Below are 18,382 nucleotides of genomic sequence, written 5' to 3'. Positions count from 1 at the left end.
ACAAAACATCCTTATATTGGAATCCTTGTCAGGCATTATTTCAGTCAAAAGGCCCATGAGTAAAAGCAGGTCATCGGACTTTGAGACAGGAATATATTTTAGACAAAGATGTACTTTACGTAAATAAGATCTGCAGTTTTTTTTTATATCGAAGAAAAAAGGCAGAGTAGGTCTTTGAACAATGATCATGCTAAATCTGGACATGTACCATTACTGGCCAACCGGCTTATATTTGCTGCGTTTGGTTAAACAAACTTTTTCAGCATTCTATTTATTCTGCCCTGATCTTTCACTTAACAGGGGCAGGCAATCTGTTTCACGGCCCTGGTGTTAGACACAACTTTGCAATCGTAACCACGGCACATTGAGTCTATGTCTCACAAAAGCAGACTGACAAATGCAAGAAAATAAGAATTTAAACCATAGAGCGGAGTAGATGAAAAAGAAAAACTTTTCCGAGTAACTATGAGCTCAGTATTAAAGAAATAACAGAATGCCAGGAACACAACGCGAGTATTCTTGGTAGAGGTCCAACTCTGCGTCAAATTTAACATATGTCTTATTCCTTGGCAGCTGCTCTGTGGCTTCTTGGACAGAGCAGTCAGTGTTACCATGAATCCAAAACATTCAAACACTTTGTAGGTTTGTATCCATGTGTACTTAAGTGCGTAGTGCAAATGCTCAAATGTCTGCGGCACTCTAAAGAACTGCTATTTGTTTAAAGGGTTGGTTTAAGATGATACAGCAGCATCTTTGAATGAGTAAAGAAAAATCAAAGGAAATGGGTGCAAGTCAGAGAGGACTCCATAGGAAAGCCAACTGAAAATGACAGGAAAGACAGATGAGAGAGAGAGGGGTGACATGCAAGCAAGGCGACCTCCATATCTAAGAGTATGAAGTATGAGCCGCTGCCAACTTCATGGACTCCCAGCTGAAATATTGTCAGACTACTTTAAATAGATCAACAATATAGAGAGACAAGAAAAACATGCATCACTCAAGTGAAACACAGTCGAAGCGTGTATGGTGGACGACTTAAGAGTGCAGACACTATCAGTTCAATTCTTTCAACACTGACTTTTTGTAATCGGTGACTGGAAAGACAATATACAGAACTCCTTTGTTATACATATGCTCGAGAAACATCAGAAGCAGACAGCCAAACCTTTCGGACACACATCATGGCACTAAACATAACAGACTATTAAATCTAACACATTCTCTTTCCACCGCCTCACAAATCGCACTATAGATACCAAACATGGTCACAGGCAAAGCAGCCAACGCAGTTAGCAACAAGTGTCAGGATATGTGATGTTTTTCTCTGTATGCTTGAAGAAAAGTACAGTTTTCTTCTGTGTTGTGACTAAAGATATATAAGTGAATGCATAAGCAGCACTTTGAAGGGAGAAGGAATTTCCTAAAGTACCAAGATAATCAGTGCAATGCAAACCAAAAATTTCTCAAATAAATATACTATTAAACAAAAACTTCTTGTCTCAAAATTGTAGTTTTTTCAGACAAGACTACTATCTGATGAAAATCAATGTTAGACAACTAATGTTCCAAATACGGCTGTAATGTAGGCATGTTGGCAGTACACACAAATCTGATCTAAAAAGGCCGTATGGTGTTCATCTTTTGGATTTAGGATGATGTCTTCATTGGCTGCTGCATTTCGGATATGATTTTGAATATAATTGACTGTACAGCAGACTACAGATTTCAAATGTACCAATCAAAGATTTTAATTTCAACAAGAACTAATAAATACACCGACAACTACTCTGACAAAAGCCAGTAAGCAAACTTTTCATAGTGTAAAAGGGCACGTCTACTGAGCTGCAGCAGAACAACATCAGCGCAAAGCTAAGCAAAAACAGCAACACGGTTGAGTGTGGCAGTGAGTAGAGAAAGTTTGCGGTAACTCACCGTGTGCATGTGCATGCAGAGAAAACAGTCCAAGCAACAGCAGAGGACTCCGGCTCCAGAGACAGAGAGAGAAGCAGCACCTCAGCCGTTCTCCCTGCCCTGGCATTGTAGAGTCTGCTGCTCAGCTCCTCACTTCTCCTCTATGCTCCTCTCTTCAGTGCTCTCCACACGACGGGATCCTCCACTCACACACCGCCTCTCCTTCTGCGTGTGTGTATGTATGTGGAAGAGAGGGAGTGAGAGCGAGAGGCGGGGAGAGTATCAGACATGCAAGCCTCTGTGTATGTGTGTGGGTCCTCCGCAACGTGAGAAAGTCCACACCATACAAAACATACCAGCAGCGGCAGCAGCAGTTGGAGTTGATTGTCCTCCAACCTGGTCTGACAGTAGCAGCGAGGCCAGCTGAGAGGGAGAAAGAGGGAGAGAAGCAAAAAGGGGGAGTTTACTTCGCTTGCCTAGTAGGGAGGGCTGACCCACTCACACACACATACACACACACAGGGAAGGAGGACATGAGTGGAAAGAAAACGGGGGCAGGGACCAGACAGGAGCAAGATGGGGTTTAGTAAAAAAAAAAAAAAAAAGGAGGAGGGTGACCAGGATATTGAAAACAAGCAGTGGGATTCTGCATCTCCAACAGATAACAGACAACTGTTTCCATCCAATTTTGTGCATTAATTCTGTCAACAAGACGCGAGTGTGGAAAACCGCTGATTAAACAAGAGAGTTTTTTACGCAGTGGTACAATCAAGCAACTGAAACACTGAAGATGAGTGGTTGGCAAGGGGAACACCATGATACATCAGAGAGTAACTTCAAAGAATCATCACCTTATATGTGGATTATTTGCATGATTACAGTAGCCTAAATGTGAAGAATGGACCAATGAAGGTGACAACCAACAGGGTGAGCAGAGGATAAAACTATAAGCAGCTCAAGTTGCAAAAGTGGAGATAAAAGGTAATAAAGAGAAAAGGCCTGCTTCTGGTGTGCTCAAACTGACTGGATTTCAAATGTAAGCTCTGATGCATCCATCCATCCATTTTCTATACCGTCAATCCGTCGGTCGGGTAGCAGGTGGGCTGGAGCCTATCCCAGCAGTCATTGGGCGAAAGGCGGGGTGCTCTGATGCATAAGAAGGCTAAATTATCCTCTCTTTAAAATGTCCTTGTGGTTAAGGTTTAGAGTCTAAGGTAATGACCTTCATTCTAAGTCTGAGAGCAGACTGGATTGGCCATATGCAAATAATATTTAAATCAACCTGAGCTAAAGTTAGTATCACTGATATCTCCAAAGACTTCACAGTCTGAGCTGGGTTTATAAGTCAACAGCACTGTTCTCACAACAAAACTTTACATTTTTTTTAAACATCTAAAAATACTATTTCAAGCACTACACGTGTGTCTGGAAAAAAAAACAAAAACAAGTAAACGACTCAAAAAACACCTTTTTCCACAACGGTGAGCTTTTCAGGTGGTTGCCAGAAACACTTTAAGGGAGCAGTTAAAGATTACATCATCCAGGCCCGGGGCTTTCATACTAATAAATAAATGGGTTGAGACACTCTAATAGACCATTTCCTTTCCAGAGCTATCCTCTTGCCCTTAAGGCATGCTGCTCACAAAACTCTGTGCTGGGTGCTGAGAACACTCTGCTTTCAGCATAAGAAATTATCATTACAGACTGCAAGAGCCCTAAATGAGCAGTTTTTCATTCCCACAAAATAAGGATCTTTGATGTTTTAGGGTTTAATAGATGAAGCAAACAGTTTTTGTTTTCATGTTAATCTGTCTCATTTGTGGCTGCTGCTGTTCTTTGCACTTCTGTTCTTTCTCACACTTGTTCATGCTGGTCATTACAGACAGACAATAGGCTGCCTGGCACCCAAGCTCGATCAGGGGGTATAAAAAAAAAAAAAAGAAGTTCATAAATAAACCGCCCTGCCCCAATCCTGCCTCTGTAACCTCTCCTGTCTACCAGCACGATGTCTCTCTAAAGCTCTTTCCCAATACAAACCTTGATTTGCTGTAACCTATAGCCCGTTTTCACAGCCTGTTTCAAGGCACGACTGATGAACTTTCGATGCACATTCATGTTCTGAGCGTAAGTACAGCAGTGGAATGGGGTGTCAAAGTTAACCCACCGCTGTTATGCCTCTGAGGCCGTGACAAAGGTAGTCACTGAGCCGACTTGGTGTTTAACTGTTAAGTGGGAGGAACCGCTGTAAGCTCTCACCTTTGATTGTTTGACTGTTGTCTCTCAGCTGATTCCGTGAAGCCAGACTGCTGTGTCCAAGCAAACACGGATGTTGTATGGCCTTTGTGAATTACCGAAGGGGAACAGCAGCTGCCCAAAAGGAGCAACCACTATGTGAAAAGGGCTAATGTTTCTAAGGTGTGTGTTTTGTGTGAACAAGATCCTCAGTAGGCTAACCTACAGAGGCTGTAGGTTTTTTACTTAAACAGTAGAAATGATAGCACACACAGCGATAACTAGTGACCTTTCTAAGATGGCTTTAAAACTCAGTTGGATCCCCTGGTTGTCAGGTTGTCAATAAAATGAATTCATAACAATCTGCTTGCCCATTTTAAATACCACTGCTTGCTCATTATGCCAATCTGGTCATTTAATTGTGCAATTAAAATCTATCGTTTTCCAACTCTTGGATCCCGTTGTGAAAGCAAAACTTTTGTACCCCAATAAGTTTCAATTTAAAGTTTTACCGTGTGCAATGTCTTTTTTGTGAAGTTGTACTTTTGAGACCTTTCATTTATTTGTGCCTCTAACATTTATGCACCATTCAAGATCACGCACATATCTCACGTTTCATCTCTGCATCTGTCGAATTTTTTTTGTTACACACAATCTTAGCTGCTCCCCACCTCCCCCCACCTCTGTTTTTCTCTCCTCCACTCCCCTCCTCCAGTGAACCAGAATGTCATTTCAAGCATGTCAAACCACGGGAAGCCTTTTAAAAACTGTGACAGCATTTGCCCCCAATAGCTGTGAAATTGTGTGTGTTAGTATATAATGAATGTCTGTGGTGACTTGCTTTAGGACAGGATATCGTATGTAGATTGCAAAGTGACCCCTTTAAAAACAGTTACTTTAAGGTATTATAGGCTGGTGCCCCATGGCACGTACACACGCTCACAATAGAGTCACCCTCATGCTGGGTGTATGATGAATGGCTGAGACGAGGCTGAGGTGCAAGCAAAGGATGAGAAGTAAAACCAAATGAGAAAAGCAGAGGCAAACAAAAGGCTGGTTGCCAACCAAGAGAGATCTGAGAAGAATGATGGTTGTCTTTGGTTTAAAGCAACAATTTTTGAAGAACTAAGATGACAAATGGAGCACGGTGACCTTCAGGGGAGAAGGGAGGGAGTTCAAAGAGCAGAGGAAAGGAGGACGGAAGCAGAATTTTGAGATAAGGGGAGGCTAAAATACCATTGTAACTTCCACTTTAGGTCACAAATGAAGCAGCTCAGATATTTGAATAGAAAGCAGATAGGACTTTCTTTTTCTGACTGCTTCTCCATCTCTTAGGTTAATCACATTCAGGTCCCTTTTCCCCATTCAGAAGACATAACACAGCCAGTGGCTGGGGTCAATAGTCATTCCACAATGACTACTGGATCAATTTTGACAGGCTGTTTTCTTAACATAACAACACCCCATGTCTGCAGCTTTTGTTGTCAAGGAAATTCCCGTTCGCTTAAAAGTTACCAAGGCTTTTTGTTATGGTCTCTGAAATCGGCAAAAAATAATACATCTAACCAGTGAAAAGTGGTATCAAGTGCAGGTATCAAGTCAGTTGAGGCTACTTATCGCAGTTGAGAGGGAACTCTTTATAGATGCTGGGATGAATGACTGCATATGTTTAAATGGTTAACCAAAGCCAAATCAATAATGAAAATACTGTGGATGTGAATCTCTCAGTAGGTTTCTACTCATTAGACTATGACAGTTACATTAGTCACTCCTAGCTTTAAGCGGGATTTGCATTTTGTTAAAACTGCAAGTCAGATGCTCTGCCAGTTTCAAAACCTACCTCTCCCCATACCTTCACATCATAAAGAGTATATGTATCACTAATTATCCCATTACCTATTTGAACCCTTTTAACATGTGTCTATTTGTTGACACAGTTTGAAGCCCTGGAATATCATTGTACTTAAACACAAAGCACATGTGGCTTTCTGTGTGCTTAAAGACTATAACACTGACCCAACCAGTAACCAAACTGTCACTGGCCACATTAGGTTTAATGGCACATATTATTGTCAAGTATTTAATAGAAATAAGTGGAATGAAGAAAAAGAAATGGGGCTCTGCTGCAGCGTTTTATTACACAGCAGCTTCTTGTGGTTAGCCTACATGGGCTCAATATTCCAAAAAAAAAATCATATCAATGGGCTTGTGGCTTTATATATATGCAATACAAATACAACATCTCCACTTTTGGGATTTCCATCAGTTCTACAGGATTAAAAGACCACCTAATCTCACCTTTTCCCAGCTCAATTTTAGAAGCATTCATCCCTTTATTTGATATGTGAACTGACTAAAAGACAGGGGATTATGTCCATTTAGAGAAACACCTCCACAGCTCAGCACCACATCTACTAATCCCCATCCATTCACTTCGGTATGTCTTTAAACTAACAAGCAGTTTAACATAATCTGCTTTAAACCTGTCTGTTCACTCCTATTCACCGGTGCATTTACATAGCAATCTTTTCTGCCTGAATGGTTTGTGGAACAAGAGAAACAATGTGTATGGGAGCTGAGTTGACAGAAATATTTCTTTTTCCTACGTTGAATTTGTACTCAAGACAACTCAGCCTAAAGGAAACATATACAGTAATGGAATAATTTTTTTGGTTGGTTGGTGTGAGCTGTGGATAAGACAACTTCTTCAATGTCTTCTGTTCCACTACAAGAAGACTACAAAATCTTTTAGGCAGAGCTTAAAGCAAAAAGATTGATGGATGGAGCCAAGTAAGGAGTGCATAAAATCTTTTTTACAGGGACTAAGTAATGTGAAGATTGTAAAAGAAACAGCGATAATTAAGGATGGAGTTAAACGCTCACAAGTTAACTATTTTCACCCTAAATTGCAAATAACAATCTCTGCATCGAGTACTCAGACTTAGGTCCACTAAAACCTTCTGCTGCTCATAAACATGCCCACCAACATTTATCCATGAGCCAGGGAGCTGAACAGGAAGAACAGAGTGGGAGGGCAGGCGTGATGAAGTGGACACAGAGAAAAACTGTGTCAGGTACATCTCTGACCTCTGATTTCTTTTTGATTTTCCTCTGTAACGTTGCAAGAGAATTCTGTCGAAAAAATATGTCAAAGCAGGATGAGACAAAAGTGAAAGTGGATCATTTATGTTGGCCACTGAGGCAGTGATGAACAGAAGGTCAGTGCACAGGTGTCCCTTCATCATGACCATCCTATAAAGAGCTCATTAAGCTCTCTCATCATAAGGAAGTTTTAGGAAATCATTCCTTTCTTCCACAAAAGTGTTTTAACTATTCAAATCTGTGTGACAGGTTAACGTATCATTGCTCTCAAGTCTACGGAAACAGTAAATTCTTTATAACCATAACCATACACAACTACAGTCTAGTTTTAAACCTGTTTAAATGTTTTATAATCATCATATCAATTTACTGCCACTGTTTGCTGAGGAGACAGGTCAGTACTGTCACACAGACATAAAAGAAGCAAGCGTAATTCACAAAAGTAATATGAGCTAGAGGCACTGACTTATTGAAAATTGAAGCTGACCCAACAGAAAGCAACAAGGTTCTCCTCTATAATCTGTAATAAATAAAGAAGACATGCTCAATTTGCAACTGTCTGTTGCCTTGTATTGCAGCAGAAATGATGTCCTTTTTACATCCTTTTGCTCCTCTGCTTCTTCGAACTGATGATATGAAGACAGCTTAGCCAGTTACTTTGGCTCAGCTTCAACCCCTGATTCTGCGTCTGTCTACTATTTAAGCTGCTCCGAGACCATGTCCTCCTGTTATTCAAAAGTGGACTTTTGTGGGTCTCCGCCTCAGTTAAACAAGCGATCCACCATGACATGACAATTTGTGTCTCCAGCATAACAACGTCGCAAATTAACGTTTATTGGCATTGTTTCCATTTTGCGTGTTCATGACTTAAACACATTATCTGTTTTTAGGTTGTGCTGCAGGGTGTCCAATTTTTATTTGAGAATATTCATCTAACGCTGTAAATGGTCCTCAGAACTCTGTTTGGTGGATGACCACTATCCCATATGAAATTATATACTGTAACCTAAGCCACAATTACATTTGCCCAACCCAGAGAGAGGGATTTATGCTCTGTCCAGCCAGCATGTTGGATGGTCAAGTAAGTGTCACCATTACCAGAAACTTCACCTGAACCTTAGCATAAGCCAATGCTTTTTTTCACACAAAGAAATAGTTGAACCCCTAAATGAGATAGTAAGTTAACTTATGTCCTAATAACTAAAGTAACAGAACCCTCAGAAACACATGGACACACACAAAGGTGTGTGTTAAGCCATTTAAACTTAATGAAGGCATAATGACAGAGTGGAAATGGCTTTTACAGTGTGTTACAGTCACTGTTAAAAACCACACACTGTATCACTTTACAACCGCCATAAAATCCCCGACAGGGACGGGTGTGGAAAAAGAAAAAGCTTCAGAAATCCAACTCTGTAATCATGATATCATAAATAGTTGAATTACTTTTGATAGCTTCAGTTTGTTTTTAAAATGACACACTGAGTTTACCCTCAAGTTATCTGGCAAATGGTTTTATATCGTCTAGCATTTCAGTAGGATTGATGTGCTGCTACTTTGCCTTAAGGCACACAGAGTGTTAAAAGCAAAGCACAAATTACAGGTTCAAATTCAATAATAAAATTAAGTCAATTTAGAAGATTTGTGGCTTAATGATTAGAAATACTATATGTACTATATCAAGAGAAAGTGAAACACATGCACATGTGGAACCACACATTTTTTGAGTCTGGACAAAATAAAATCAGTGTACCCTTCTGTGAAAGAAAGAGATGAGGACTGGTTAAAAAGAAAAGAAAAAAGCAAAGTGACTGGCCAAAAGGGTGGAATGTTGAAAATGTCATGCCAAGGTAGCAAAGAAAACAGAAGAGCTACTTCCTGAGTGGGAGCTGAAAGAGAGAGCGAAATGTCCAACCTGCTATGTGGGATCTTCCCTGCCTACTTTGGTGATTCATAAATCAACTTAGAAAATACTGAGAATCACTATCTGCAACCACCCACCCACCCACATATTCTGTCCCCCACAACGACTGGCCACTGGCTGTCTATCCATCTGTCTCACAATATATCTGTGACAACTGAGTTGGAGATGGTTGCAACTTTGGCAAGTTGTGTTTATCTGACTGGCATGGCAGAACAAATACTTTAGAAGGTTATGAACAGTGTATCTTATTTATCCATTCAGGTATTTTACTTGCACAAGCCCATGTAATGAAGTGTAGTAGCGCATCTCTGTTGTTCTGGGTCTTAGCTGTACCATTCCTAGCCTAATTCTCATGACGTGCCCCTTCACAACAGCCTTACAGCAGGAAATACTGACAAAGGTGCTACATGGTTGGTTGGCTGACAAGGTTTGTAGACAAAATGGTTTTTCTACAACCCGTACTGTCTCCTCTGTGGTTATGCTTGTGTCTGGAAACTATAGAGAAACATTTTTCTTTTCAGGTAGAGAAGCTTTTTTTGCGTGAATTTCTTCAGTTGAGGGATTCATTTCACTCCTGTTACCCTGTCTGTACTATTACATCAAATTCATAGTGTTGCTAGATGACTACTTTTGTCCTTGTTTGAGGTCTGTTTAAATACTTTTGATACCAATCTGACCTTTCGTCTTGTTTCTGTTACATTAAAATGACGCAGTTTAGGATGATAAAACTATACTTTATGTAAAAAAATTTTTTGCAACACACTTGAAAAAGCAAGGAGTTGATCTCTTCTGGAGCAGTAAGCAAATATTTACATTTATTGCACCTCCACCTACATATAAGGAGAAACATATGTTTTGGAATAACGCCTTCTGGAGAAACTAAGAGAGGTAGAGTTGTTTGGCTACAAGAAAATTGAACATGTAAAAAGCAGACCAAAGACTGCTTTTTAGATTAAGAACATTATACCAACTGTGCAGCATGGTGGTGGAAATGTTATGGTTTGGGGTTACTTTGCAGCCTTGATTTTTTAAGGTGGTTTAGTCATTGATTCAGCAATATGGATTCTGCATCATATAAAAGAGTGTTTGAAAATGATGACAAGTCATCTACCTGAAAGCTGAAGCCAACCTTGGACTTGTTTGTGTAATAACGTTGGATAACTCCCGTCTCAATATAATTATCTGGTGTCTTTTTACCTATCAAAATAAGGTAAATAAAGGTAAAAATTATACAGAATCTAAAAGCACCACTATGGTATATAATTTCCTACTACCAATTAAAAAGTGGGTATCCACAGTTTGAACTATGGATTAAACATTGTATGCATTGCTATAAAGTAAAAAGTAGAATTGGACAAAGACGTTTATGATTTCTGATGTGAACAAAAGCAAAGGCCCAACATGAGTTCAATAAGCTACAAAGGAGACACGTCCCTGTCATGAGGCAAAATAATTGCATGGTTGTTGTTAAGCTGTTGCCATGACACCTTTTGACAAAAGTTCTTTAAAGATGATGATCAACTGTCAGCTACACATTAGCTAACAGACGAGTGAAGACAATGTCTGCGCTAGAAAATCTAAATCCCTTAATATGTTAGGGTTGATTCAGATCTGGTAATTCCAAATAACCATTAAAAACTAACTTAGTTTTGCTCTGAGTTTGTAGGACCTCACCATAATAAAATAGCTGCACGTCTTTCCATGGCCAACGACAGCTGTTCCTCCAGCCAGGAATCGTGCAGGCTGCTAAAACCTTTCAGTCTCAATCCCTTGCCCCGTTAACTGATGTTTTCTGCTTACTCTCATTTCATTCATTTACAGGCTGAATGGTTTTAGCAAAAAATAAAGTCATGAAAGTGTGACAGATCTGAAGATAAGAGAAGAGAAGCGTCCCTGTTATAGTACTTGTTTAGAGCCAAATAGCAAGGTGACACCAGGGGCAGGAACCTGACCTACAAACCGCCTGTGAACTCTCCACCTGCAATTAACACATGAACACACACTGATACAAAGACACATACACTGGCCCAGATATACAAATAAGAACTCACCCACGAAGTTATTCACACATCATTGCCCGTGACACCAGCTCCTCTAGACCTACCAAAAGGCCATCATTTACCCAACTGATAACACCATCTGGTAGGCAAAACACTAGCGCTTTGTAAGTGTTCTTCCTCATAGACTTTACCAAACAATTACATGGATTCTGCCAGGGATTGAAAAGAGCTTTCCCTGAAGACTTCAAAGGAGAGCAGTGGGAGAAAGGTTAGAGGTGAGGGCGAGTATGACAGGAGAGAAAAAAAAGTGATATGATTAAAACAGGCACTCAGCAGTAAAAAAAGGCCGAAAATAGGAAGAAATATCTGGATAAAGAAAAAAGAACACAGACTAAGCAATGAATTAGGCTGAATGAATTAGACTCTACAGCTCTAAACCCTTCACCTCCAAACATGTAAGTATTTCATTCCACATTTTTTGGTTGGTTTTCTGACATGCATTAAACAAATTCATTGAATATATTTTCCATTAAGTAGCACGGTCTGAATTGAGCAAGACCTATTAAATCTAATAGAATTAAATACAATTTTTCAGGCTTGTGGAAATGAGTTACTCTTGTGCTAGGCAGTGACATATCTTTTTGGCAATATCATGGAATAAGGCGATTTCTTTTTTAGGAATTGAATTGCCGTCACGTCTGTTGGTGAGAGAACTCACTCTGACCGACTGTTCGTTGTAGCGAATGAGTTTACTTGAGGGGAGGCAGCAGTGATGACAGAAAGCTACCATGTAACTTAATGTGTCAAGCACAATCTCTTCTCTTTTGTCATCTTAATTCCCCCAAAACAAGTAACACTTTTCAAGACAACATGGTCATGTGATAAGACTGAGGACCAACAGATAATCACGATTTAAGAGAGACCAGCTCACTATGTAATTACCGAAAAACTCAAAGCGCACACTGCAGCTTTTCTCCCTTAGAGTTACGCACATACTACCCTCCCCCTTTGTCTTTTTCCACAGACAACAATAACATCCTGGCCAGAAGTCCGAAGTTGTGTTTGTGGTAGGCTCAAGCGCTGTTCGTTTGTTCTGATGCTGGCGACATGATGAGACACAGCGGAGAAGTCTCCAGTCGCTGCTGGTCCTTCCATCAGTCTGATCTATCGAGGCCCTTAGCCCTATGATGGACTGGCTACACTCTTTTTTTCGGCTCCATCCCAACTGCTCTAGGCCTCTGCAATCCCAAATAAAATACAGTAGTAGAGGTTGGCTGGGTGGAATGTTAATCTTTAACCGTGTCATCTTGTTTTTTTGTTGCTGTTCTTTTTATTTTCCTGATATTTGGGGGTCAATAGTGTTCACTCTCTTACTGTATGTCTGGTATGGGATTAACATTTGTCGGCCTCTTTGCATTCAGATGACACCCATTATAGATATATATGTATAGCTATCCCAGGTTGGCACAGGAGCTTTAAGCATGCCGGGGCAGCTAGCCTTGACCAAATGAGGCAATTCCAAAGTTGTCTTGTTTAAATATTGTTAGCTCTTACCTGCCGAGCTAAGGGACTTACATTCAACAACCTTTTGTCCTCTAGATTTGGAGTGTGTGACTTGAGTGGCTGCAATAACAAAGGCTAATCTAGCTGCTGAATGCTCAATAAAACACCCCAAACTCTAAGGATGTTTTGTTTTCTACTTCTTAACACTAATATGGTTTGATTTGGCGTAGTTAATGAAGTAAAGTAACTGTCAAACTTAAACGATATCCTAAAGTATACCGAGGCACATATTTGCCGTTCTGATACAGAATGTACAACTTGTGATTTGGATGTTAACAAAGTTAGACAAGAAGGTGGGGCAAATGGACACACACTGAGATAACAGAGTTGGGCAGGGGTTGAGTTAGATGGGGGAGATGATGGGAGCAAAGCCGGTGTCGGGCTGGTGATGGTGGAGCATGAGGGTCTACTTGGGTGAGTGGCGCAGTGGGATAAGAGCGTGGGGAGTTCATGCCCCCGCCAGGCCCTTTTCGCACTGCCTAAACAAAGAGATTACAGTGAGAAGGGGCTCCGTGCTGCTAACAAGCAGAGATACTGCACACATTCATTTTAGCACAGAGGCACACACACACAGTCATATTTAGGAATCATGCACCCAGACACACACATATACACATTTTATGACACAAGCGCACACACATACGCGGACGAGCCCATGCAAAAAAATGTGCTCTCACAAACACAACATCAAGACACAAAAAGACTGACACACACAACTAACAAGAAGCATCACAACATAGTGGCGCCACCTGTCTCCTCTTCACCAATTAATGAGCTCCAGGCTCCCGGGATGCTACAACGGGATGGCAATTAGCAAGGGCAAAAAGGGGGAGTCATGAAATGAGGGGGGAAAACAGATGACGAGGAAGGAGGGGGGGGTAAAGAGAGAGAGAGAGACACAGGGGAAAAAAGAGACTATTGAAAATCTGAGATGAGAAACAGAGGAAGTTAAAAAGGGTGGGGCACAAAGACAATGCAAGACTAAAAGATCTTGGTTTACCCTATACAAGGTTGATAAAGAAAGCAGAAATATTTGTGTAGTTTACCCCAATTCAACTATTGTGTTTAGTTTAATGCAAGTGGGGTATTTCTGAATGACTGCTTAAAGAGCTCAGTATTAAAACATGGAACACTATTGCCACATATCAATACTCATTCATCATCATATGAATTGTATGTGAAGAGCGTGACTTCCATTATTACAAAGGCACAATTGGTACATGAGACAGATGAGTAAAGTATTTGCTGCAGGTGTGATTATAGAACAGCCATTTGCATCTCCGATGTTTAATGATGCAGGTTTTGAAGCAAAGGCAGTTTATAAGAGAATTAATAGTTAACTTCGTCAACTTTCACGTTTAAAGAAACTGCAGCAGCAATGGGAAACAACGTATTTCCCTCAGCGATGCAGTCTGTTTTTATGTTTTCTTTTTTCTCCTGTTAGGGTTTTTATTTCAATCTATCCCAAAACTTTTGCCTCCTTCTTCTTCCTTCTGTCACTCAGTCATACTGTTTCCTGTTTCTTTCTCTTAAATACATGCACACACACACATTCTTTTGTTCACCACCTGATAACAGGCAGCCATTCATACCGCCTCTCGACCCCCATGACCCTTGAACCCTGAGACCTAAATACGGAACAAGAACTGAGAGACTGGTCATGCATTTGCTGGAGGTCACTGCACACAGACACGTACAGATTCAAAAGTTACAGATGTCTACTTTTTCTTATTTTTACAAAGAAACTACATTCGTGAAAAAAAAAAAAGAGAGATTAAAACAATCCAGATCTGATCAAATAAACACAAGGGCACAAATAAACACAAGGGCACATGAAAATGTTCAGAACAAGTATTCACAATTTAGGCCTGTGTTTGTAAATGAGTTCAACACACACTCAAACCCACACCAAATCACAATGTAATATAAGGAGGACAGGAAACTCCAAACCGGACGCACACACACAGAGACTCATTTACATCTCCCCACTCTATCCAGCCTCAATCATGTCCACAGACACACACATAGCGGGCAGGTGTGGGGTCAGAGGTAGGGTCAGTGGTGTCGGTCCAGCTCCCAAATATAGAGAATCCACTATTTGGGGAGCCTTAATTTCACTGCAGGTTCTCACATGACCACCACAGACCTTTTATGTTTACAAAAAAGCATAGATATCGAACACACAAAACATGTCTTCATTCATGCTTACATTCACACCCCTGCAGCAGAAGTACCAACACTCTGGTGCTGCATAGGTTTATGTTTATGCATTTGGCAGACACTTTTTATCCAAAGCGACATACACTCATATCCCAGATAGGCAGGTAGCATAAGGGGGTCTTGCCTAAGGACCCCTACTGGAGGTAGTACCTTTCATGCAGTGAGGGAGGTCAGGATTCAAACTCTGGTCACCCACATGAAGGGCAGCAACCTTACCACTACACTATCCAGCCACACACTGAGGTAAAATTAATGTTACACACTCTGTTACCATCACATATCATTAAGATCTCTATGATCCTGCTGCCTGAAAACATGAATGCTCATTTCTTCCCTTGCCCTACCCCCAAACCACTCATCCATGTCAACTTCTCTTCGTGTTTCTATTCTATTGTTTGTGCTTTCCTGAATCCCACCTTATCGCTGTCTCTCTCCTGGAAAACACTGTGCACAGTGTCCATTCAGCATGTAACAGAGGTCCTCTTCTCAGTGTGAAACATAAGACTGAAACTCTGACCTCTCAGGATGACCTTTGCACTCCGGACTAACGTGTCTGACATGTAGAAACATGCCTACACGTGTGTGTGTGTGTGTGCGCATTTGGATGAATTTGGCATATGTGGAAATTCCAAATTGATCGTCTTTTACTTTTTATGACTGGAATCATCAGAGTAAGCATGTCTCCTCGGCAGTTGCAGAATTGTGTGTACGGGAGAGAGAGAGAGAGAGTGAGAGAGAGTTAAATATTTCACCACAATGAAAAAGGATAATACTTTGTCATGGCAACAAATCAGATTAAATAAAAAAGAAAGATATATTAGCTTTTGGCTGTAGATAATATATCTGGTATTAATATTAGATCATACTTGGCTTAAAGAAACTCAAAAGTTAATTTAAGCGCTACAAGGGTGAAAGATAATGAATAAAAATCAGGAGCAAGAAACTCTGCAAAGAAACAAAGGTTCGTAGTAAAACATCTGACATAAACCACATGTGTTGAACAAATGGCGGGCAGATAGCTTTTCATGTTACTGTATGAGCTTCGAAGCTACGGCAATAGTAATTCTGCTAGAAAGTATAATCGTATAATCAAGAAAATAGAAAACCAAAGAAGTGCCACTACAAATATTTACAAAATGTCACGGTTCATCATGCTACCTCTGCCAGTGGTTCTTATATTGTAGTTGAATGACTAAGGCAAACCAGACAGTCACTCGCTGACTATTCACAGAACACAGAACCAGCTGTGTCAAGAAAACCTAAGTTCCTAAATCAAATCTTCCTATGACTAGAGGCGCATGCTATACTAACAAACCATTTAATGTGATTGTATGTGCATGTGCATATGCATGTATGCACACATCAGTCAGAGTGACAGGCTGCACTCAGAGAGTTGTTAGGACAGGTCTCCACATTCCTATATCAAATCAAATTCTCCTATTGAGTCCGCATGACCTCAATTCGTATGGAGCAAACAGCAAACTGGTAACCTCTCATCCCATCCAGGTCTTCAGATTGTTGTTATACAACAAATTTCTGTTGGGTTTCTGGTCCATTTTATTCATTCTGAAATGTATTCATGCCATCGCCTTTAGGTGCTCACGTGTCATCATAACAGTTCATTATCAGTTGGAACTTTGGTCTACAGCTTAAAAAGCTGTTAACAACATGGGGAGTCAACATTGTTGAGCTGATGACAGAAGCTGCAACAATCTGACACATCGGTGGGTTTAGGCAATTTACCAAATGTCTGGTTTAACTAGTAATCTGGCTGCTCTCTGAAATCGAATCTGAATCGAATTCACCCTGGTGTATGATGGATCATCCGTTTGCATTGGAATGTTTTATATGTGTAATGTAATTTTCAAAGTCATTCTTAACACAAATTATTAACATATATACAAATTGGGTTGTCAATCACTTCATTGGTGCAGCTTGATACAATCAAGGTCAAGAGAATGCACTGTAAATTTGTTGTATATTGTCAAAAGCAGGTTACACAAGTCAACTCAATCTTTTGAGTACTCCGTCAATAGAAACAATCACTGTCTGTACAGAGAGGACAATTTAAAAACCAAGAGTCATTTCAGTGCATCAGGATATCAAAGCCAATCCCACCCAGCATGATCTAAACCTTTAGCTCAAAGCCACGAGACTGTTGGAAGCAGGTTTGTAGAGATTGTTCAATAAATCCTCTATTCAATAGAGTACAGTTGTAGACAGCTTGCTCTGGCTCCCTTTCCCCCTGCCTCCGACCTCTATAAATATTTAATGTGAAAGGGACCTGCTGACTACTGACAGAAAATTATGATGTTGCTGCCTTTTTAATAACAAACACTTCTGCCACCTTTAGTTACTTAAGCAGTACTAACTATTAAGTCAATGGAAGGAAAATGTCCACCATATTCACTCAAAGCACGAAGCAACAGCCTGCTTAACTTTCCTCTGTTTTCTTTGCATCAGAAGACTTGCAGCGTAGACAGCCTGTGTGGTCAGAAATGTTGGGCTGCAGAGGGTGACACGGGCAGTTGAGGAAATTTACATCATGCAAATACAAAAAAAAGTGTGAAATGACCCATTTCAAATCGAAAGGTACAAGCTATGTTAGTCCACAGCGGAGATATCAGTTTACACCGCCTGTGTTCTTTTTTTTTGTACTAAAATCTGAAACAGCCTTATGTAACAAAGTAAAACAAAATAAGATGCAAAATTGTACAATTGTTCCTCTTCCTGGCAACAAAGAAAAATGTCTCTCTCTCCATTTGCTTTTTTTGTAAATCCAACCAGGTAGTTTCACGGCTTTGATAGATCCAAACAATGACAGAAAGCAAACATTATCTAATGTAATAATTTTGTGCGGAATCATGTGGAAGTTTGCCCATCATCGACATGCACAATACCAGTATCAGAAAAGACTGCATGAACTTAATTTAATTTGACCCAATTATATTTGAGAGTGCCACGTATTCATGCTCTGCGTGTCAATAATATATTTAGTCACTCAGATGAACCCTCACTGCCCTAGAGGCCTGCCCCCGCCTATGTGCAAGCGGCTGAGATGCTACAGCACAAGGAGAGTGTTGGGATCACCTCGAGGATAGAAGCGAAAGACAGGAGCAACAAAATTGTAATATTCTTACAAATCATATCATGATTGCAGTACTCCACAACGATGCACATTTTCCTTATATTGTGCAGGCCTGCTGTACAGATGCTCTTAATACAGTGTGTTATGGCAGTTGTGCTAGCTACATGTGCATGTTAATGCATGTGAGTCAGAGCAGTTGTCACAAAGAGCAAGTTAACGCCGAGATTTTCCTAAACTGAAAAAAAAGTAGTACTTTGGCTAAAGGCCTCGCACAAACAGAGGTTTCAGAGCTGAGTCAACCCACCTCTGCTTTTCCAAAGACAGAGATCTACTTGTGGCTTG

General features: G+C 40.4%; 1 protein-coding gene across 1 annotated transcript in view; it reads right to left on the bottom strand.

Annotated features, from left to right (window-relative positions):
• bmpr1ba (bone morphogenetic protein receptor, type IBa) overlaps positions 1 to 18,382 on the bottom strand; it is a 66,152-nt gene that overhangs the window by 20,880 nt on the left and 26,890 nt on the right. The window contains exons 3-4 of the mRNA XM_072387834.1: positions 2,268 to 2,334; positions 1,933 to 2,136 (exon numbers count right to left, since the gene is read on the bottom strand). Coding sequence (XP_072243935.1) covers positions 1,933 to 2,038 — 106 coding nt within the window. The 5' untranslated portion in view covers positions 2,039 to 2,136; positions 2,268 to 2,334. The remainder of the gene's footprint in view (positions 1 to 1,932; positions 2,137 to 2,267; positions 2,335 to 18,382) is intronic.

Source organism: Leuresthes tenuis, unplaced genomic scaffold, assembly GCF_036924035.1.
Source record: "Leuresthes tenuis unplaced genomic scaffold, fLeuTen1.0.hap1 SCAF_6, whole genome shotgun sequence".
NCBI lineage: Eukaryota > Metazoa > Chordata > Actinopteri > Atheriniformes > Atherinopsidae > Leuresthes > Leuresthes tenuis.
The sequence above is the reverse complement of the archived record's forward strand: the minus strand, read 5'-3'. Positions and strand labels throughout refer to the sequence as shown.